The 23,316-nt window shown below is 38.9% G+C and overlaps 1 protein-coding gene across 1 annotated transcript; it reads right to left on the reverse strand.

Moving 5' to 3' along the window:
* Positions 1-898: 898 nt before the first annotated feature.
* Positions 899-20,946, reverse strand: slc12a8 (solute carrier family 12 member 8). Its single transcript, XM_087829734.1, has 14 exons — positions 20,932-20,946; positions 19,943-20,083; positions 19,683-19,829; positions 17,619-17,810; positions 17,237-17,468; positions 11,693-11,806; positions 11,411-11,498; positions 9,567-9,654; positions 8,437-8,583; positions 4,929-5,589; positions 4,750-4,832; positions 4,532-4,649; positions 2,603-2,663; positions 899-2,331 (listed from the first exon to the last, which is right to left on the reverse strand). The coding sequence occupies exons 1-14, from the start codon at positions 20,944-20,946 to the stop codon at positions 2,160-2,162; spliced, it is 2,259 nt and encodes a 752-aa protein (XP_087685860.1). The 3' UTR covers positions 899-2,159.
* Positions 20,947-23,316: the final 2,370 nt, after the last annotated feature.

A 23,316-nucleotide genomic window follows, 5' to 3' on the forward strand; every position in this document is an offset into this window, starting at 1 on the left:
TAAATTTGTCTTGACACATAACTGATTGTAAACATAATCAGCCTCTCAAACCAGTGCTGTGCAACACACATTGTTGGAACTTTTGCTTCAGTGAGTTTGGTGGTTGGTACAAACAAAGCAAGCAAACAAATGAAAGATTGTAATTTAATGCACTTTCACCAAACCACATCATTATTATTATTTTTTATCTTCTGCAGACATTTTGCTCTAATCTCATTCCTGTATGACACAAAGCCCAAACATCCTGTAGGTCCAAAAGTGAGTCGAGTTTAGTCCTGTCTCCATCGTGCATTTAATTCCCACTGCTCACATTTCAAGCCATTGTGCCTCAACTGAAAGTCACTAACTTTTCCAACCGCACAGGGTTTCTTCTTAGTCACTGCAAAGGCACAAAGCACACCAACCCTTCTACAGCTCAGCCCAGTGATAAGAGAATAAGTAATCAGTAGGTTTACAGGCTTGTGTGCCTGCTGGCGGGCTGTTGCTTTCACAGAAACAGGATAAGAGGAAGTGGTTTTCACAGCTTTGCTCAAACACTGACTCTTGAACTTTGTGATACTTGCAGATCATACTTGTAACTGAAAAAAAAAACACCCTAAAAACATTTAGCATGCATTTAATTCACACCATATAGTGTCTTCAAAGGTTTTTGTTTCTTTCTTTTTTTAACCAGGAGAGCTGTTAAAGTGCTTTACGCACATGGGAAAAAAACCTCATTATTTGATACTTTCAGATATGCTATGAACACATTATACAGACTTGGAATTCAAGTATTTTTCAGTCCCATTGTCACAGGTGTATCACACCAAGCATCTATCCATACAGTCTACCTTTAAAAACATTTTTTTTTAAAAAAAAACTGATTGTAAAGAGCTCTCTGAATTTGAGTATGGTAGCGTAATAGATATCACTATCACAACAAGTACTGTGTAAAATGTCTCAATATTATTATTGCAAAGCAAAAGCATTTAGGAGTTAAAACAATTCAGGCACATAGTGGTAGACCATGCAAGGTAAGAGCAGGGTTACTGCGTTCTGAGGTGTGAAGGGCATGAAAGTTGCCGACGCCTTACAGACTCAGTGACTGCAGAGCTCCGAACTTCCTCTGGCATTAACATCAGCAGAAAAACTGTGCACCGAGAGCTTCGTGGCATGGGTTACTAAGGCCGAGCAAGATCCTGTAGATATAATGTATAAGTGGTCCAGTACTTTTGTCCAGATAGAATACATTAAAACAAAGTTATTGCTTATGATTTTTGATTATTATGTGCAAAAAGATATGGAGACGCAAATCCCATTTGTGGTTGCGCCAGGAAGAGCATCCAGCGTAAAGCTGTCAAATCAAAACACGTGGAGCTAATCACTGTGGCAATCCCTTATTAGAAGGGAGCAGCTGAAATTAGTTTTAGGTTTGATTGGAAAAAGACCGGCATTTATAGAAGACTTTTGCAGTTTTACAGCCCACACAGCTCCTTGTTCTGTGTATGCAGCAAAATGATAGAGATATTCTATCAATGAGCTGTAGTGAGTGTAAAGTACTTTGCTGTGCTCTGCTGGGTTAGCAGCATCAGAGTTCGTGACAGCAACAGACTGAATAAAGTGATTGTGGATTATCAATCATCCTCACCAACCTCTGGACCACTAACTGGACAGGTTAGTGGGGCAGAGATTAGTTTTTCATTATCATCATCATTATTATTATTATTATTTCAACAGCTGTGAGAAAAAAAGTCCCATATATAAGATAAAGTATTTGTCATCTATAAACTATACACTATGTTTTAAACGTTTTGCATCTTAAAAGGCCATTTTAGAGTAATGGAACGGCAAAAAAAGAGAAAGAAAACAGTTAAAAATTAAAGAGTTAAAGTTGAAGTTTATATTAAGAGGAAATAATAAATCTCTGCATTTGTCTGTTTGCATGAAAACTTGCACATTTTAGCTATCGCCTTTCTCTGATGTATCTTATTCTTCCACATAACCTTTGTGCAAAGCTCTGATTTCCTTGAACCACCACAGGAAAACAATTCGAGCCACTGAGATTCTTAACATGTGAGCAGTATTCTGCCCGTAGTGCAACATGAGACACCGTTTGAGGCAGAAAATGTGGTATTCAGGCTGTCAGCTGCGACGCACAACTGAGGCAGTGTTTAATTCGGTCAGTGAAATGGTGGTTGGACCATGTTGTCGGCCCTGATGAACGACGATTGATGATAGCGGTGACGAGAGGCAAAGTCAGCATTTTCCTCCGTCAGCTGCTTGGTTTTCAGCCCCAGAGTCCCAGACAAAGAGGGCGTCACTACGATCTCATCCCGGGGTGATCCTTTTCTACTGAAAGAGAAGAATACACAGAAAAATTAATTTCAGGCGTAACGATGTAGAAAATAATCAAAAACTGAAATCAACACCATTTACAGTTTAAAACTTATGAGGTTTGGGATTTCATTATCAATTTTATAATAAAAGCACTGTCAGATTATGATTCAGCCATAGAAATAACTCTTAGCAAATTAAACTCACATATAAAACTCAAATTGACTTCATTATTTAATAGACATCAATGATGCAAGATTTTTCAGTGCATAAATAAAATCATAAATACCTGCAAATGCTACTCAGTGTTGATTTGAACCACGTGAAAAAGCTGAACTGAGCTGCAATTCCTGCAAATTAATCAAAAATCCAGACCGTTATGTTTCTACCAGGCAGAAATACATAATCTTCTGCTGTAATAATTTTGCATTCAATGTTGCTAAAATTTTACACCTTTTTCTGCTGTGTGTATCTGAAGCTCTGCCACTACACAGGAGGTAGTAACTGCGCTGTGGCATTGGAAACATCTCCATTTGTGGAACAAATGTCTGACACTTAACTTGACCTGACACTTGTTTGACGCTTGTGTTCAAAAATGTCGTGAGTCAGACGGCTGAGGCACGTACTGATGTGGTGAGTTTATTGCACAGATGCAGGGTGTCACATCCAGCTATTCAAGAAATCCTAAGCCACAACAGCTGCCAGGCAACGAGGCTGCAAGTGAACCTCCCAGCCGACTATGCTACTGGGTCACGTAACGACATATGGTATGGTAACCAAATCTAAATCAGTAAATGTGAGATTGCAGTTTAGGAAGGATTTGGTTGCACATAATGAAATAAAAGTCAACGATCGAATGACACAATCCCCCCCCCCCCCCCCCCCCACAAAAAAAAAAAAAAAAAAAAAATTAAATAAATACAGGATCAGCAAGTTAGGTTTTTTAACACATTACTTATAGATTGCTTTTACTTCAGATAACTGGAAATTATTTCAGTGCTTCACTTCCTTTAAAGAGTGACATAAGTCTTTAAATAAGACTACAGATTTAAAATATTTAAAAAAAAATATTTCAAAGGCCTTATTAAACAACTCAAGATACAGGAAAAGTTATTTGGTTCCCTTTAAATTTATTTATTCTTACTATTCTTCCAGTATGTACACTGCTCAAATTTTTTTTTAAAGGAACACTTTTTAATCTGAGTATAGCATCAAGTCTGCTTAACGTCTGGGATATTGATCAGGTCAGTTAAGTAGCAGAGGGCGTTGTTAACCAGTTTCAGCTGCTTTGGTGTTAATGAAATTAAAAGGAGGAGCACTAGAGGGTTTTTTTCCACGTTTTGAATTTGTCACCACTGACAGGATGAGGTGATACCTGGAGAGATTGCCCAGTCCAGCTCCTCCAGGATCGCAAAGGGCTCACTATGTCTCCCAGCACAGTCTCAAGAGCATGAAGGAGATTTCAGAAGACAGGCAGTTACTATAGGAGAGCTGAACAGGGCTGTAGAAGATCCTTAACCAATCAGTAGGACTGGTATGTATTTTTTTGTGCAAGGAGGACCAAGATGAGCACTGCCAGAGCCCTACAAAATGACCTCCAGCAGGCCATTATTGTGAATGTCTCTGACCAAACAATCAGAAAGAGACTTTACGAGGGTGGCCTAAGGAGTCGACATCATCTAGTGTACCCTGTGTTCAGTGTCTGGCACTCTGGAGACCAGTTAGCAATTGCCATAGAATACCAGAATTGGCAGAACCACCAGTCGAGCCCTGTGTTTTTCATAGTGAAAGCAAATTCTGCCTGAACACACGTGACAGATGTGAAAGACTCTGGAGAAGTTGTAGAGAACATTATGTTTGCCTGTAGCATCATTTAGCCAGAGGGGTTGGATGGTGGGTCAGTGATAGTCTAGGGAAGTATGTCTACACGCTAGCATTGTCACCCTAACTGCCATTAGGTATCAAGATTAAATCCTTTTTTTCCCCACTTTGGTGTCTTTTGTTCTTTTTGTGCTTTGTTTTCCTCATACGACTCATTATGCTTGTATTCATGTTAATTTTTTAGTAATACAATAATTTATAATTTTAGTCTATGAAGCGCTCAAAAAGGCACTTTAATCTCTGAAGTTTTAAGATCAAGTACAAAGATTAAGTGGAGATGAATTTATCCTGAATCCACTTAGTTCTTCTAAAAAGAAAATATACATGTGAAAATCACCTCTTGGTAGTCCAGGACTTGTTTTCCCGATGTAGAAGAAGAGCAGCAAGGCAAATATTATGTTTGTTAAGGCATAAACCCATTGAATAACAAACATAATGAATATGGAGCTCAATGCCTGAAAGAAAACAAAGGATATGTTCACATTATTCCAAAAATATCAAGAAAGTCATGAGAACAAAATCAAAATATTGTACAGCAAATAATGTCTGTCATACCCCAATGAGAGCGATCCAGCGGTTACAAAACTTTGCAAAGAAGGAATTGTGCTTGGGTTGGTGTTCTGCTTTACCTCCAGTGCCTGAAAGATTTAAGAAAGGGTCAAACAGGTAGGTAGCTTCTATGATACAATATATACCTTAACCTATTCTAATGTTTGATAGGTAAATCTGATCACCTGTGCTGTAATTGTGAGTCTCAGCAGGCAAATCCTGCTCAACGTGACCAACATTTGTATAGCCCGTGATTTGAGGCTCCTCTCCAGCCTTGAGTTCTCCTCCTCCACCTGGCCCCTGGTCTTCCTCTGCTAGTGAAGCAGAACTTGTCCCCTCTTCTTTCTCTTCTGAGGAAACACTGGAATTCGAGTCCAAACCAAAGCTGTCCATTAGCTTCTGCTTAGCAGTAGCCTTTCTGTTCTTGGATGTGTTGCTCATGTCTTGCATGCAGGAGGTCTTCTCAGCTGCAGAGTCCACATTTGAAACAGGTGGAAATATCTGGTCCATGTCCCTAGTGAACTCCAGCAGAGTGCCTTTACTCTGCGGACTCCCGCCATCACTGCCATAGTTTGGAAGATTGGCTTGAATCAGTGACGTGCTGCTGTGCCTGGTGGACCTGCGCTGGTTTCTTTTGCCCAATATGGCGGTGTCCCTCTTATCTTTATTCTGAAGGTGGGAGGTCATGGCCACGCTGAAGTAGGAGTAGTCGACAAAGCTGTAGGTGAGCATGAAGTTGATGGTGACGATGGGCGCCAGTACGTTAACTTGGCCGATGAAAATGAAGGCCATCGTCACCAGGCTCGTCAGAAAGATAGCCGCCACCGGGGTCTTGTTTGGGCCTTTCTGTCAGGGAGAAAAGGTCACACGATATTAACAATTCCTGTTACAATGTACCAAATGCACGTATTGTGTGCCTCTAACTCAACACATTTTGTGTGACAAAGAAAAATGTCTTATTCTTCCTGGGATTTTGTACATTTGCCACAGCTAACCCTTTGCCAAGTAAAATGGATGTTAGTTTTGAGCAAAGGGGGGAAAAACACCAATCCAGAGGAACAGAGACACAATGAAAATGAACATAAAGCTGAATCTGAGTTAAATAAAACCCCGATGAGTGATCTTTTCCTGCTGTTGTCCACTGAGTTTTCAAAAGTTCATGTTCAGTGTTTGATTTACCAACACGTAACAATCAGATGATTACTTATTCATGTTGCTGACAAATGTAAGCTTTATAGCTTGAAAAATGTGGATCATATTGAGTAAATAAAAAAAAAAAAAATCCATTACACAAAATCTTCCTATGACTTCATCTGGACTTCTTCTGGCCAGTCTGACATGAGGTAGCTGTGACGCCCATGAGAAAGCTATTTCGACTTTTAGAAAGGTTCTGGTGCTATTTTTCCATGAGTATGCCTACATTACATTTAATTAAATCAAACACACAGCATAAATAAAGAATATGTTTGTGTTTACAACTTAAATAGTGTTCAGCATTCACAGTTAAATGAATGGAATAAAACAATGCCCCCAACAATAATCACTTTTCTCAAAATGGAAAAATGGCTTTAACATGTGGTTTGTTAGCTAGTTTGCTTTTATTTCCCAGGTCCTATCTCACTGTTTAAGGAGCACTGCTGTGTGCTGGAGGGCCTCCAGAGCATACAGCGGAGCAGGGCCCTGCCCGTCTCCCTTCCTGCGTTTGTTCTGGGGCTTTGATTTGGGCCAAGATGTCTAGGGCCTCATTCCAGCCTGCTGAGAGAGGTCAGATACTGCTGCCATCCAGAGAAGTCTGAGGAAAACTGGGGTGGAAGAGGTCAGGTTGTTAACGTGACTATGTGTGCATGTGTTTTGCAGCAATGTGTCGTAACTCTTTGATGCAATAAAGTCAGTCCACTCACTTCTGTGGAGTGCTTGCTCTATAATTAGGCAGACCTGTGACCGTGTCCTTCTGAATCCATACACCACAGCCCCCTTTAGAGCCAGACTTAGCACACTTATTCATTTACAATGTATGCGTGTGTTACTTTGGGCAATCAGAGAAACCAACTTCAATCCCAAACTCTATACAACTTGTATTTGATCCACAGAATAATACAGTAAGCATGCAGTTACACAGTACTGCAGTCAAAATGCAATATGTTATAGTTCAGTTCTAGGGGAATTTCACTGTGTCAAACTTATTCACAGTCATTTTGTGTCTACATGTGGTGTGAAGATATACAGAATGATGACGCCCTATCTCATTTTAATTCAGTCTGCAGATATCTGTTTTAATCAACTAGCACCCTGAAATTAATCTTTGACTAGTTATGGTGACTTCAAGCTACTCTCAAGCAGAGATGGGCAGTAACGCATTACTTGTAACGCGTTACTGTAATCCGATTACTTTTTTCAAGTAACGAGTAAAGTAAGGGATTACTATTGCAAAAACGGTAATTAGATTACCGTTACTTTCCCGTAGGAACGCTGCGTTACTGCGTTACTAAAACCGTGATTTTCTTGCGAGAATGTCTCATGACAGTGACGTAAGCGAGTGTGATGTTCATGACAACAGCTGTGTGCAGATCAACAATGGATCATATATCGAGTGCGGGAGAGAGTATGAGCGTGCAGCGTTTAAAGCGTGGAAGTACTGACCTTATTTTGAGTTTGATTCCGTAAAAAGTGACAAAAACATTAGTGTCCGCTGTGCGTGGGAAGAAAACTTCTTTTTACAGCGAAAAAACCCCCCCCTAAACTTCCAAGCAAGCACCGAGTAGCTATGTCGTAATGAGAAACTCACAGAGAAACTGCGGTATCCTTCCACTGACCGCTGCGGCACACCTGCACCAGGATAAACCTCCGCCTACTCTACTCCTGCTTTACAGGTGAAAATAGAGCAAAAGGACCGCTAGTCTTTGATTTTATTTATTTTCTGCTGTGTTTTACTTGCATCTGAAAGAGTGAGTGTAAACACAATATATATATATATATATATATATATATATATATATATATATATATATATATATATATATATATATATATATATATATATACATACATATACATATATATATATATATATATATATATATATATATATATATATATACATATACATATATATATATATATATATATATATATATATATATATATATAATGTGCTGGAATGTGCAGAAAATAGGTTTAAATATTAAACTAATTTCTTCCAGTCACAGAATGGTGCATATAATTAAAATTTTGCTTCATGCATAAAGTTAAAAGATTAAAACTGTGTAAATCATGTTTTTAAAAAGTAACTAAGTAACTAAGTAATTAATTACTTTTGAAAATAAGTAATCAGTAAAGTAACGGGATTACTTTTTTGGGGAAGTAATCAGTAATTAATTACTGATTACTTTTTTCAAGTAACTTGACCAACACTGCTCTCAAGTTTATCCTCCCTCACGATATGCACACCGACACTGAAAACCAATCCTTAGACTCATAAATCATCCTTTAATAATGAGTCTTTTTGGTGAATCTTTTTTCATTCCATGTAAGGCAAGCATCGGTTTTAGATGTCATAGTATTGGATGTTATTCTGCATGTAAGTGAATTTAGTAGCTGATGAATACACCTCAGTAATATCAATTGACATCAAAAACACTCTAGCTAATAGTTTTCAGTTCACACATTCCTCCCTTCATGGCTCTATCCACCCACCCCTCTTCCCAGAAAGGCCAGACAGGGAATGACCCTCTCCTGGGCGATGCACTGAAGGATCCTGGGTGCTCCATACAGGCCGCCCATGCAGGAAGCCAAGGAGGAGATGTAGAGGCCCAGCAGAAAGAGGAAACCCACCAAGGAGACCTGGAGGAAGAAGGAAAACAAACAGAGGGTGAAAAAGGATGGGGTGGGGATGAGAGCTCACAACAGCTACGCCCAATCCAGTTCCGCTACAGCCAGCCCCTTATAAAAACAATGAGAAATCACCACTGATGGGCAAGTCAAGGACTTGGTCAAAGCAACATCTAATGGTTGTATTTTATTAAAACGTCTAACTCATGTGCGATCATTTTATAATGAATTTGAGATTTTTACCTTTTTGCAGTAATGGTATGCTGAATGTATGCTACACCAAGAGACAAATGATCAGTTTATTTGTTTGAAGCTGGGCAACACTTTCTGAAGACAATTTATGCATTGATTTCTCATTCCCTGTCTTTAAAACAAAACACTGTATATGACCGATTTGTTAGAAGTGCACAGTGCACAAGGCATCAAAGGCCTATTAAAGCTGTATAGTGGAGGCTTTGGCGAAACACATGTTATTGCAACAGGGAAGACAAGAGAAGACTTTGCTTCTTTTGGTCAGACAATGCCAAACCACCAACTGCACATATGACAGCGGCATGGCTCTGTGGAAAAAGAGGTGCTAAACGGGGGGGGATCTGCATGCCCAACATATTCCTATCCTGAAAAACCTGAAATATTAAGCTGCACATTTTCTACATGAAGCAAGAATAAGAATATAAATCTTTCAGTACTATAGCAAGTGGTCCTCCCAGTTCTGAAACAGTTATGGTTGATAGAGTAGACAACACATTGGAAATCCTCCCCCGACTTTTGATTTTGCTGCCACCCCCCCAAAACAATACACTTCCAAGTCTAATTTATAATTGTTTCAACATATGAATATAACCCCTACGTTGCTATGCAGTATTATATAGTCAGAACACAAACTAACCACACCACTAATATAGTGAGACACCATGGGAAGTCCCCTTACCTCTCCCCTTTTGTTGGAAGGCCCCCCCTCACAAAGCCGAATGGAAACACAGAGAGGAGTTTACCTTTTCAGCTATCAAGAAGTCACAGCGTAGAGCTTCTCTGGTGCAGATGGCCCCCAGGAGAAAGACAAAGACCAGATACAGGAACCACCTGTGGGTCACCAAAAGTACAGCACAGAATTACTATTAACAACTATTGAGTCACGACAAGTGAATGTCTGATAGCGATGTGTTTTTAGAGTGGGTTACTTTTGTTTTCCAGTGAATGAAAAAGAAAAACCCACTCAGTGTACCGAGAAAACCACAAGAGTAAAATCTAAACATATAGGATTAAACCTTTCTGAAAGATCAACCCACCGAATGTAACAAAGGTTTTTCCTGTACTTTCTATTTCTTAATGTACAATCACTGTAGTCATAGTTAATCTAGTTTAAGTATTGCGTACTGTGGTGTGTAAATCTTTCTATTGTTTTTGTATGTAACTAGACAGTGCCATTAAAGAGCATTTCTCACCCCTTCCTGAGTTGTTGCTTTTTCACATTTATCAAATCTCAGTGTTTCAGATCATCAAACAAGTTTTAATATTAGAAAAAGATCATCAAAGTAAATACAAATTGCAGTTTTTAAATGATGATTTTATTTATTAAGAAGAAAAAGCGAGCCAAACCTACCTGGCTGTGTGTGCAAAAAATAATTGCCCCCCCCCCTCTTAAATCAAGAATTACCTGTGATTAGCCACATTTTTTTGGAAAGTTGAGATCAAATTCAATAGGCAAAATTAATTAGATTAAAAGATCTCAAAAAGCAGCACATCATGCCACGAGCTAAAGAAACTCAAGAACAAATGAGAAACAAAGTCGCCGACATCTGTTCATCCAGAAAGAGTTTCAAAGTCATTTTATAAGACTGTCTGTGGTTCTCCGGTAAACCACAGAGAGAGCCGTTATCCACAACTGTAGAAAACTGAGAACAGTGGTGCATCTTCCCAGAAGAGGCGGACCTACTCCAATTACTCTGAGATCTCATCAACGACTCATCCAGGTGGTCATAAAACAACCCAGAACACCATCTAAAAAACTTCAGGCCTCACTTGCCTAGTTATGGTCAGTGTTTATGATTCAATCCCCAAGACTTTGGAGAAAATTTTCTGTGGACTGATGAAAACAAAAGCATAACATTTTGGGTTTGAGTCGCCTTTCCCATGACCATAAGCCAAACACGGCGGTGGTAGTGTGATGGTTTGGTGCTGCTTTATTGTTTCAGGACCTGGATGACTTCTGTAGTTCATTATTCCATGAATTGTGCTCTCTACCAGAAAATCCTGAAGGAGAATGTCCGGCTATCAGTTCGTCAGTTTGTGCACTAAACACACGCACTTGTGTTTGGCAGCAGGACAATGATCCAAAACACACCAGCAAGTTCACCTTCTTAATGTCTCACAAGACAAAAATGAAAGTTGTGGAAAGGTCTGCCCAAAGTTCTGACTTATATCCAATTGAAATGCTTTGACATGACCTTATACAATCCATCTGTACCAAAAAACCCTCCAATGTTGTTGAATCACAGCAGTTCTGCAAAAAAAGAGCGGGACAAAATTCTTCCACAGTGATATCAAAGACTCACTGCCAGTTATCAAAAATGCTTGATTGCAGTTATTGCAACTAAGGATGACACAACCAACTATTAGGTTTAGGGGGAAATTACTTTTTCACACAGGGCAGGTAGGATTGAACTGCATGTATATTTACTCGGGTTATTTTTGCCTAATGTTAAACTTTGTTTGATGATCTGAAACATTTAAATGTGAATTTGATAGATATGGAAAAAACAAGAACTCGTGCAGAGGGTAAATACTGTTTGACAGCACTGTATAGATATGTTTTAGTGGATTTGGGGTGTTGTCATACGAGGTGAAGACAGCTGCTAGTGTTCCCACGGGGATGTTGTGCTCAGGTCGCTGAAGGTCTGAGCTCATGTTGAAGCCTGCCATAACCCCTACAACACACACAAAGATGGGCAAACCACAAAATGTACACAAGGTGCTTGTCAATGCAAACTTCATTTTTATATTGCATATGAAGCAAAGAATGATAAGCAGGATTTGAATGTTTGCATGCTTTTCCTATTCTGGGATTTTCTTTTTGTGTGAAATACAGAAATCTAAAAGAAGTTGTTGAGGATCTACTCACCTGTAGCAGCAGGGAAGAAAACCCCAAATACTGTAAAGAAGTTTTCCCCAGTGGTATAATCTGGCATAGTGTTGCTGCTGAGCAGCCCAGCTGAATAACCAATGAAACCATGCTCTGAAAGTGGAGACAAACTCACATAAAGCACATCAATACAGAAAGGCATGTGAGAATTACCAGCATTTCTTCACTGAGTAAACAGTTGTGAACATTAAATGATGATGAAGGAGGAAGAAACTATGCAAACTCTATTAGCTAGAGGTATGAAAATTAGTTTCAGGTCTTTCTTTAGACATGAAGTCAGCTCTCTGTTAGGCTTTTACTTATGTATCAATATTTTAGGCAACAAACACACAATCCCAGGCTGTAAATGACTCATAAAGTTAAGTATTCTTGTTATATCTTATGTAACATTCATCTGTTTGAAATCAGTTCATGAAGGGACACATAGCAGTTCCACCTGAGATAATGATGGTTATTTCTCTAGTGCATAAGGGAATAAACTGGTTTAAAAAATAAAGAAGAAGAAACATTTGCTTCTTTAACATGGGCTTATTAATAGATTTTGCGTTTAAGGAATAATTATAATAATGAGTTTCTATTTCTCACTTCTTATTAATACAACCCAACAAATGTTGCAGTCTAGTCCAATCTTAAAATGTTTTTAGCTGCTACATAGGGCCAGCAGTTACCTTATGATTTTAAAACACATCAGTCTCACAAATTGATTAATGATGTGTTCTTAGATTAATAAGCAGTCACCATATTTGGCCTTTTCCTACTTTTTAAGCTACGCTTTGTGCAGAAAATTAGATCAACTGTATAAGAAATCACAGCATACAGAAAGGAAAAACATACGGCACTATATACCAGGTGTTTGAACAGTACAGCATTACATCTGCATAGTCATTAGAGCCCTTCATAACTCAACAACATCTGCATCATAGTCAGCAATATAACAGCAAGTAAATAAATGCTGCAAAGTCTATTTCAGTCAAAATAAATGGCAACAACAACCGGTGACACTTTTCAAATCTACAGACTAAAGACATGCCGGGATGGTTCTAGGTCAGGTCAGTTTGCTGAATGTGTGAAGGGGGCCATTTAAACTACGCAGTCTGAAGGACCCGCCTATGTTACAAAACCGGACATTTCCCCCTTGGTTATCTTGTGATGGGAAAGAATGTGTTCTCTCAGATTAATGACATGTTTATCCAAAAGGAAGTTACCACCCTTTTCAGAAGCTCAGCAGCTTCCAAGTTTGGGAGAAAGAATGAAAGTGAGCAAGAGAGGGAGACAGAGAGCGGGAGGAAAGAGCGAGAAAGGGAGAGACACATAGGGAGAGACACATAGCAAGTGAGAGAGAGAGAGAGAGAGAGAGAGAGAGAAGAATGCTCATTTTTTTCCCTTTTGTTTTACAAAAGGCCAAAAGAAAAGGCCTGGATACACTCTCTGTTCCAGCTTTGTATGATCTCTAGCATATGCATTTAATGAGGTCAAAAAAGCTCAAACTCCTGTTCACTTTGTGACCCACAAGGATCGCCCTCTATCCAAACAATCATGATCTAACAAATCCAGGGCAGCCAGTGTCAAACTGCATCAAGAGCACCCCACCCATATTACAACATCATAGTCCAACATCCAAGTGGCTCAACTCTGCCAGCTCTCACGGCTAAGCCCTCCAAGTACTTATTTTGGAGCATTCACATATTCATTACACTTTAATATAAAAATCCTTATATGTATTACATTGTCCCCTCATTTTCTCTAGGAATAATAACAATGATAGGCTGGCAAAGATTTGTGTTGGGCCCTGTTGCAAACTACACCTCGTTTTAAAAACTACAGCATCATAATACTTCACACAAGATCCAGAAACCCCGTTTAAGCCATTGTGTATTACTTTCATTGCATTGGCAGTGTGTTTGAGATCATTGTCAAGTTGCCAAGCAGAAGCTTTACAGAAGGTGGATCAAAATCTGATGGTACTTTTCTGCATTCGATAATTATGTACTACAAGATCCTCAACACCACTACCTGAAATAAAGACCCAAACTATGACAGAGCCTCCTCTGTGTTTTACAGATGGCTGTAGACACTCACTGTTGTTCATCTCTCCTGACCTCCTCCATTCAGGCCCATAATGATTTCAACCAAAGATTTCAAATTTGGATTCAGGTTTCACACATAAATCCAGTTCTTGTGCAATTTTGCATACTTTAGCCTTTCTTCTCCATTTCTTTTCCTTAAAAAATGACTTCTTGACAGCTGCCCTTCCACCAAAACCATTTCCTACAAGGTCCATGTTAAATCATTCTTCTGAAAATGGTCAGGTACAAGCACTGGACTAAATGAGTGAAAAAGCAATGCAATGTCTGAAGAACAACTCTAAAAGTCCTTTAGAAAACCTGGAAAACTATTTCTCAAGACCATCCACCTATTTATCCATAAGAGGTGACTCAAGACTTTTGCATAGTATTGTAAAAGTAATATTAAAATGTGTATGAAGGAAACTTTGACGCTTTTTTGGAGCTTTCCCAGTTTCCAAATAAGTAAAGTTATCTAATTACCATAATTAACTGACAAACTTGATTGCTTGCTTTATGTGGGGCCTTCTTTATGAAGTTTGCAGCATGTAAGCAACCACTATTACCCCTAATATTTATTCATCAAAGAATCCAATCTAAGTGCTTCCTATATAATACTTAATCAGAAGGTAACTCCCACTAGGCTGATGATCCTTTTTAATACACAGCTATTAGACTTGTCCTGACACGTCTTCAATTTGATCCATAGCATTTTGTAGAGATGTAGAGCTTTATAAGCCTATTTACTATGTTTCCAGCTCGAGCTAAGGCAAGAATGTCTTCATTCCAGTTTACTTATTCTGTATTGAGCAAGTTTACAGGCAGAGTGGGCCTCATTTCTGAGTTAACCATGCCTCTGAATGTGTAGTTAGATTACATGAACATCTGAGGCCTCTCCCTCAGTCTGAATGACCTCTTACACTCCCACACTAACTTACATAAATTGCCGTGCATGTTGCATAGGCTGTGAGTTTACAGAGGTGGAGCAGGTCCTGCTGGGATGATCGAGAACTATATATTATAGTAAGGATCACAGGGAGAGATGATGTGGCGGTCTCTGGAGTAGCAGCAGGCTTCAGATCTCAGTTCCGGCTCGCTCTCTTTGTCATTTTCCAAAAATGTGGGTGAGTCTGGTTAACACCCTAAACCCCAGACCCAAGGAGCACATTATGGCTTCCTTTTCTGTGGGGAATAGACTTCGAGTATAAGGACAGGGTGAGGCGTGTCAGAGCGTAATTCACCGATGCACCACAATCAGAAGGGTTTGTGGTTAAACTGTTTGGTTGCAGAGACAATACATGGGCGGCATTACTGTCAGAATAATTTACTGCGCTTACAGACTTGTGAACTATTCAGGACTGTGTTACATGCTGCAGTTATGCAACACTTTAATTTTAACTCCAACTGTTACAGTGCTGCAAAAAGGACTTGCTGCAATCCACTTCTTTGACATTTTAGTGAATGGGAAAACCAGGTTTGTAAGTCAAGAGTTCATATACATAGATACTTAAATAGATAGAAACACTCCTAAATTCATCTTAATGATTACTAACAATTAACATAGGATGGTCAAAGCCAGCACCCGATATCTGTGATTTTTGTTGCTAGGGATAAAAGTTAGTGAAACATTACAGGGGCAAAACATTAGAATTAAAACCAACTCTGATAATTTTCTGCTGATTGACAATCTGTGAACTCTAAACTTTGCCTTTCTGATCATGACAGAGGTGGAAAATACTGATTGCAGTGTTTACAATGGCAATATCTGCCAAACATATAAGCAATCATGTCCATAGAAAGTGAAATTTTGATGGAATATGTGGTTAATCAGACATGCCTAAGCCGTGATAGAGCTATACAATGGTGTGTGAAAATTGGGGACATGTTATCAAACTATGACCACATGCTTTTGGCGGTGGCTCCTTTCCTCCAGGATGTGTCTCAGTGTTCAGTGAGTTCATGCTAATCTGGGCCGTTTCAGCTAGCATGGAGACCTGCTGGTCCTCTGCCAACCATTAGGTCACCAAAACACACACAGAGCTGCTCTTAATTGGAAAAATCTGGAGTGGTCATTATGGCTGGTTGTACAGATCTCAAGGGCGGAAAACTGGTCTCTACCAAGTGTGCTTTAAACAAGACTGGGAGTTGGGAGGTGTAGAGCAGTAGGCAGTCTGGTTTTAATTTCACCTGAAGTAGTCGAGCTAAATCCAACAAAAACTAACAAGACAGGTAAGGTAATCTCTCTGTTTTTAAAAAATGTATGAATGTTTTATCATGTGTGTGAGAACTCTTGGGTCTTGTGTGATATGTGTTGTTCACAGACTGATTTGACTCCTGGAACACTTTTTTCTTCCTACTCGGCAGGAAGTTGATAATCAGTGAGAACAGGAAATGTAGGGAAGGACTTCCTGGAGGTCAACAAAAAAATACCCCTTCCACCACACCCCAAAAAATTACTCACAATAATAATAAAATTAAAAATAAATAAATAATAATTTTCAAACGTAAAATCTCAAAATACAACATAACAATACACATTAACTAATCGCTAAAGTGTGAAAGAAATAAACAGGTTAATGGACAGAGGAATGCAAGTAGTATTCTGAGTAAAATAAGTGATACTGCAGCTACACCTACTGACTAAAACTGGTCACAACAGGTTCCCACACTCCTTCCATCACACTACCTCTTTGGAAGCCCCCCCCCCCCCCCCCCCAAACAAATACAGCATAATAAAGTATTGGTATTTATGACTGGAAAGCCTTATACAAAACACTAGTGTTCCCTGCAATCTGAGCCAGGCTTCTCTTTATATTCTACTAGAGATCTGATACTCAAACACTCAAAGAGTCAAAGACAGCTTCAGCTCTAGATGTTTTGTGTACTAATGCTTTTTAAACCTTTAAAGCCTGAATCACCACTTAATTGCCAGAAAATTCTGAATTTATTGAGCTATTTAACAAATTTCTTTAAAAATAATTAATTACATTTTAATTTCCACATATGACTTTTAGTCTGCATTGTATTTCCTGCATCTGGCATTTTTTCAAATTGCTTAAAAATGTATTGTGCAATTTATTTAGGTGTTTTTCAGGGTGGGGGAAAAAGGACACTGATGATGTAAGAGTCTCAAAAACTCACAAAAAATTGTATGTATCAAATATTATACAGTAGGTGTTTATTAACAGCAAAAATACTTAAAAGCCATGTTGGATTCTTACAGAAATTAAGAGTCAAATTAAAGACTCCACTACAACTACTTCTGACCAGCAGCCATCCTAGCCTCCTAATTTTCACACAAATCTTCCTAATGTATGAAAAAATGTAACTATAACTGTGACTGTCTCTCTCGTCTTTGATACAGTAACCGATTGTTGATTTTTTTGTTTCTCGTTTTCATCGTGATCAGAGTGACGGTTGTTACCTGGGTGACGGTTGTTACCTGGGTGACGGTTGTTACCTGGGTCAAGGTGTGTGAATGTGCCAATGACAAAGTCCAGGGTAGAGATGGCCAGAACAGCCAGGAGGAGCAGCTGAAGTCTGACAATCCACTTGACACCAGCCAAGTTGATTCCAAGCAGACCTAGCAGCACCGCTGCTGACATGCAGCGCACCGCCCACTGAGTCTGAAGACCCAGCAGTTCTGCCACTGACTCGGAGAACCCCGTGATGTACATCGCCCCAGCGACGCACTGCAGAGTGGTAAAGAGCATTAATAGTGACACGAGATAGAAGGAAGGAAATTCAGTTTGTGCATTCCATGATTTTCTTAAGGGATATTAAATAAATATTACAAACAAACAATTTTAGCGGTGTTCAAATTAAAACCCTCTGTTACTCACCTGCCCAAACACATAAAGGAGGCCAACAGTGCCCCCGACCCTTCCCCCTAGGATGGTAGAGATCATGGAATAGATTCCTCCACTCCCAACACCACAGTGTTCAGACACTCCGATTCCTGACATAACTGTCACTAAAGCAACCAACACAACCATGGAGACGAGAACCATCCCAAGCAGCACTCCTGTGTTCCCCTGGATAATGTTAGGAAACAGCAAAGATCCAAAGTACTGAGTGATCACTGCACAAACTACACCACAATATGCATCTGCAGTTGTGAACTGGATATATTTGGGCAAATATACCACCTGTATTGTACACATCTTCTGCACATGACATCCTGCTCTGTTTAGTGCTTTGTATTCAGTTCATTTAAATAATCCTGTCTTCACCTTTTTCTCCATTCTCTCGCATTTTTTTTAATCACTCCTCTTTTCTCCTCCTTGTATTTGTTTACAATTTTCTATCTAATAGAAAAAAAAGAGATGCTATACAGGTGTGGTGGACCATCAACACACTGACACTTTTTTTTTTATTTGCTCAGACATTTCTGATAAGATGCGTCTCTCTCTGAAAGAGAAACCCTGTTTTCCACACAGCAAACTATATTTTAGCTGTCAAGCTAAGGGCAAACGGATGTAGCAATTACAATCACTGGGTCTCTTTGTAGCTGTGTCCTGTGATGACACATGGCTATTACAGTGTTCTGGATCAATTGTCATGATGACACATACTTAACTATATGTGAAGCTAAAAACGGTGCTAAAAAATGTGGATGAGCTGAAAGCAGAAAGCCAAACATGAAGCTAAGCCATTATAAAGTATAAAAATGAAAACATACAAAATAAAATTTGGTGATTAGCGATTTCTTTTTGACTCTTTAGTCTGCTACTACAGTGCTGTGAAAAGCATTTACCCTCTTTCTAGATGTCTGTGTTTTGCATATTTGTCACACTTAAATGTTTCACATAATCAGATAAATTTTAATAATAGACAGTGGTTACTGGAGCATTATGGCATAATCTTTGGCATAATCTAAAGAAACTCAAGAACAGATGAGAAACCAAGTCACTGACATCTGTAAGTCTTATGGAGTGAATTTGGGACTCCAGTGGAACCACGGTCAAAGCAATTATCCACAAAGACAGATAATTTGGATATTTGGATCAGTGGTATACCATGTCAGGAGGGGCCAGCTGACCACAATTAGTCTAAGAGAGCATCGATGATTCATCAAAGAGGTCACAAAAGAACCCAGAACAACATTTAAAGAACTGCCTCACTTGCCTCTGTTAAGGTCAATAAGAAAAAAACTGGGCGAAAAATGGCATCCATGAAGAGTTCCAAGGAGAAAACCACAGCCGAGCAATAAAACCACAAAGGCTCGTCTTGTGCTTGCCAGAAAAAATCTTGATGGAAAAATATTCTGCGGACTGATAAGACAAAAGCGGAACTCTTTGGAAAGTTTGAGTCCTGTTACATCTGATGTCAAACTAACACAGCATTTCATAAAAACAACCTCACACTAACAGTCAAAGATAGTGGTGGTAGTGTGATTCATGCTTTAACATGTCCGGTCATGCTTGAAAACATTCAGGGCAGCTGAATTAAAACAATTTTGCAAAGAAGGCTGAGACAACAATTCCTCCGTAGTGATGCCAAAGACTTATTGCCAGTTATCACAAATGCTTGATTGCAGTTCTTGCTACCAAGGATGGCACAACCAGTTATTAGGTTTAGGGGAAATTACTTTATCACAAAGGGCCATGAAGAAAAAAAAAACCCCTTAAGAACTGCATTTATTTTCACCCAGGTATTTTGTCTGAGCTGAAATATTTGAACATGACAAATACGCAAAAATAAGAAATCAGGAAGTGAAAAATCATTTTTCACTGCAGTGTATCCACCATGCACGGTTATTAGACTCATATTTAAAGCCCCATTATGGCAGTTGCATTTAAAAGAATTCAGCCTTTTAGCATTTTATTAGTGTGGGGAGAGTTTAAAGTGGATTAGCTGTTCAATTACCTACAATACACAAAGTGAAAGATAGTCTGTTTACTAACCACCAGGTAGCCAGTACGCAGGAACAGAACCACACCAAAGATGTTGATCATGCAGGTAGTGAAGACTCCATCCCAGGTGCCAAAAAGCACCGGCTCCCACACAAATACTTTGATCCTCCACCATGGCTGATTAGACTGCTGAAATCCCTAAACACAGAAATACAACCGTAGCAGCACTGGCTTATCTGAAGTCACTTTAACAACAGCCTGCAATGATCCTACAAATTGTTTCATTTGAGCTGACACACTGTACATCTTGCCTTTGCATCTTCATGGAACAGATCTTGAACATGTGTGTTTGCTTTAGTATCATCAGATTCTCCCTTCAACAGGCCTGTCTCAGCTCTTTCCTGCTCACAGGTGTACACTGTCCAACCGGCTGGCAGGGTTTCCATTGCAGCCTGGAGAGTTACAGTGTTTATATTTACAGGCTGGATGTAAAACAACAAAATAAAATCTGCATTTTAATATTGAAAAACTTTTTTGATCACATACTACTAGATTCACTCTAAAAGACATATAGTGTACCAAAATAATGGTCTTAGTGAGTTACTGGATGCTAGAGGTACAGTGCTTAACAAATGTATTACATCACCACCCAATGTAAGGTCTGTGCCCTAAAATAACAATACTGGTAAGAACCAAAAATCAGCTAAAATATCATTATAATGTTATCCATGAGTTTTGAAATTTACAAATTTTCCAATTTAGAGTTAATTCCCGGCACTCCTGAATAAAAAAAAAGTTTAAAGGTTTAAAGTCCAGGATTTCACATCTGGGGGAAAAAAAAAGTCAATACAGTTTGTTTTAAATAACAATATATTTTAAAATTTAAACACGTTTGTGACAGATTTGTCAAAAATTCTCATTTATATTTTAGAACATTTCTGTCTTAAACGTGTATTTTATAAGAAGTAATCCCCCGAGAAGACAAAAAACCCAGCCCAAAACAGAAAATACCCCCCAAACATATTTTACATAATGATGTAACCTATATGATTTTTCCTCGGCAAATATGTAAAGTCTAGACTTAAAACTAGAAAAAGGAATAAGAGGATAAAACATGTATAATATCCCAATTAAAACATCCGATAAAACTGGATTTCCTTCTTACTTACTAGTCTAATACATTTCCGTTCAGAAACTACTGAGAAATTGAAATATCACCGCATGTTACTGGGTAATTCTGGCATGCCACATTCAAAACACTCATAATTGTGAAGATATGTAATCTATGATCGGAGCATACGGTTTTCTCTGGCATAGTAAACAGTACGGTAGCACAGGCATTTGTAGCGGTCGTCTTGGAAAGAATAGCACTGTTTATCCTGGTTAAACAGCAACAGGTGCAGCTTGAGGACACCCGGATGCAGCAGGGTGTGCTCCTCTGCGATGCGAGAAACAGTAAATAGTTGTTTGCATCACTGCTTTTACCTCAGAGGTTTCTGTTTCCAGATAAATAAACGAAGAATTCTAACAAACATGTGAATTCATTATTTCCTAGTTAGAAAACAAAATGTTGAAATGAATAATAACAATAATAGTTATGATTATGGAAAGACAACATATCAGAAAGTGTAATCAGTTTAAAAGTTCAAAATAAGCTCCTGGTGATATACGCCATTATGAAAACCGAGGTGTGCGCTAGTCTTAAAATTGGCAGTTTTCTCAATAGAGTTTGGTGTGAGTGGCGGTCTTCTTTCAAACAGCTTCTTAGCTAGATTAACTCAGCGACACCTTACCTTTCACAATCTCATTTCATCCACTGCTTGTAATTTTTTTTAAAAAATTAAAGAAAAAATAAATCCATTCCACTTTCCCACTTTTCTTTAAATCCTCTCAGTATGACAACGTGTTCGTCATATGGATACGTCAGCTGCCAGCAGGCAACTTAGGCATGCGGTTACTGCTCACCTTTCCGGGATGTGTTGGAGCATTTGCACAAGGATCTCGTGTTTGCTTTGGCAAGTCCTGCGGCAGGTAATGCTAGTAATGATTAGCTGAAAAATGCATCCACATGGATTTGATCCTTTTTATGGAGTTATTTCCTGAAACGCGTTTGAATTTCAGACTGTGGGGATGTTTTCTGAGTCTTATTCCAGTCAATAAGTTACCAATCAGATCAGAAAACACATCAGTCTAAACACATATTCAGAAATAAATAAATAAATAAGAGAAAACAAAACTTGGAAGAGTTTCCCTGTACAATGACACAATGAAAATATTTTACATTTTCATGGTTTAAGATGATTCTGCCAAGCATTGGTATGGCCATCTTTCATCACAGTCTGAACTCTCTTAGGCAAACATTGTTGTAATTTCTTTTAATAACCTTCAGGAATAGTTCTCCGGGATTCTTAAAGGACATTCAAAGCTCTTCTTTGGATGTTGGCTGGCTCTCTGTGATCTGGGGGGGCCAGTCCGATTTGTCATCCAAGTATTCTTTTACTGCATGAAGACTGTGTTTTGGATCATTGCCATGGTGAGAAATAAAGTCATTACCAATCAGCTGTTTCCCATTAAAGATCAAAGTCCCCAACACTACTGGCTGAAATCCTGCCAGGGCAGAGCCTCCATTGCATCTCACAGATGGCTATATACACTTTTTTACTTTTCTCCTGGCCCTCTCTACACATACTGACGATGATTTGAACCAAAAATTTAATATCTGGGTTCATCACTACATCACCCTTTCCCTCCAGTTTCCTCCTTCTTAAAATATGGCTTCCTGACAAGCCACCCTTCCACCGAGACAATTTCTAATGAGGCCTCAGTGAACAACTGAAATTCAACTGAAGGACCAGATGAATCTCTCAGGTCCTGTGTCAGATCTTTTCTGGATCCCATATTTTAAGGAATATCATTCTTGGTGTTTTTATGCCAGTCTGTATTAGCTTTGGGATGTTTAGTAGATTCGGCTAAAGAAATGTTTTTGGGACAGACTGCTAATATTAAAGTGCCTAAAGATATAATTTAAACACACTTCTTTGCTCAGTTTTCTGTTATATGTAGACACAACACTGGTTCATCCTTTGAGTTAGGTGCCTTTTTATGCTTAAATAGAGTATAAAAGTAGCCATGCCCAGAGAACTTTCAGAAAGTCTGGAGAACACCCGCTAAACACCACTTTAAAAATTACAAGAAAGACAGGCTAAATGGAAGCAAAATATTATGAAATGAGGGGTAGCTGAAGGTTTTCCCACAGTACTGTATGGTAGCAGGAAAGCGCAGGTGTATTTGATAGCTGCATTTCACTTGGGGGGAGGTCCTGTTGTTGTGCACGCTGGTTGACCTTCATGGTTTACTGGGCTGTGATAAAGGCTTACAGTGTTTGGACAAACAGTTTGTCAGAAAATTAAGACCGAACTATTCTGATATACGTTTTTCCACATATTTTTCCACAATAAACATCAACAGTTCTTTTTCCAACGCTCTCCAATGTGAGAATTCTATGCTTTGCACTTTTATATCACTGTAAACTGAATATATCTTCAGGTTTTGGACCTGCTGAAAAAGATGTCACCGTGTACCACGATATGGTGAAAGATTTTCAATTTGTTACTGTACGAGTGTGTACCTATGAAAACAGTCTTCTGCAGCACTTCTACTCTCCTCGAATTCCCCTAACACACCA

The sequence above is a fragment of the Neolamprologus brichardi genome, chromosome 16, assembly GCF_056152115.1.
Source record: "Neolamprologus brichardi isolate AB-2024 chromosome 16, ASM5615211v1, whole genome shotgun sequence".
In the NCBI taxonomy this organism is placed as follows: Eukaryota; Metazoa; Chordata; class Actinopteri; order Cichliformes; family Cichlidae; genus Neolamprologus; species Neolamprologus brichardi.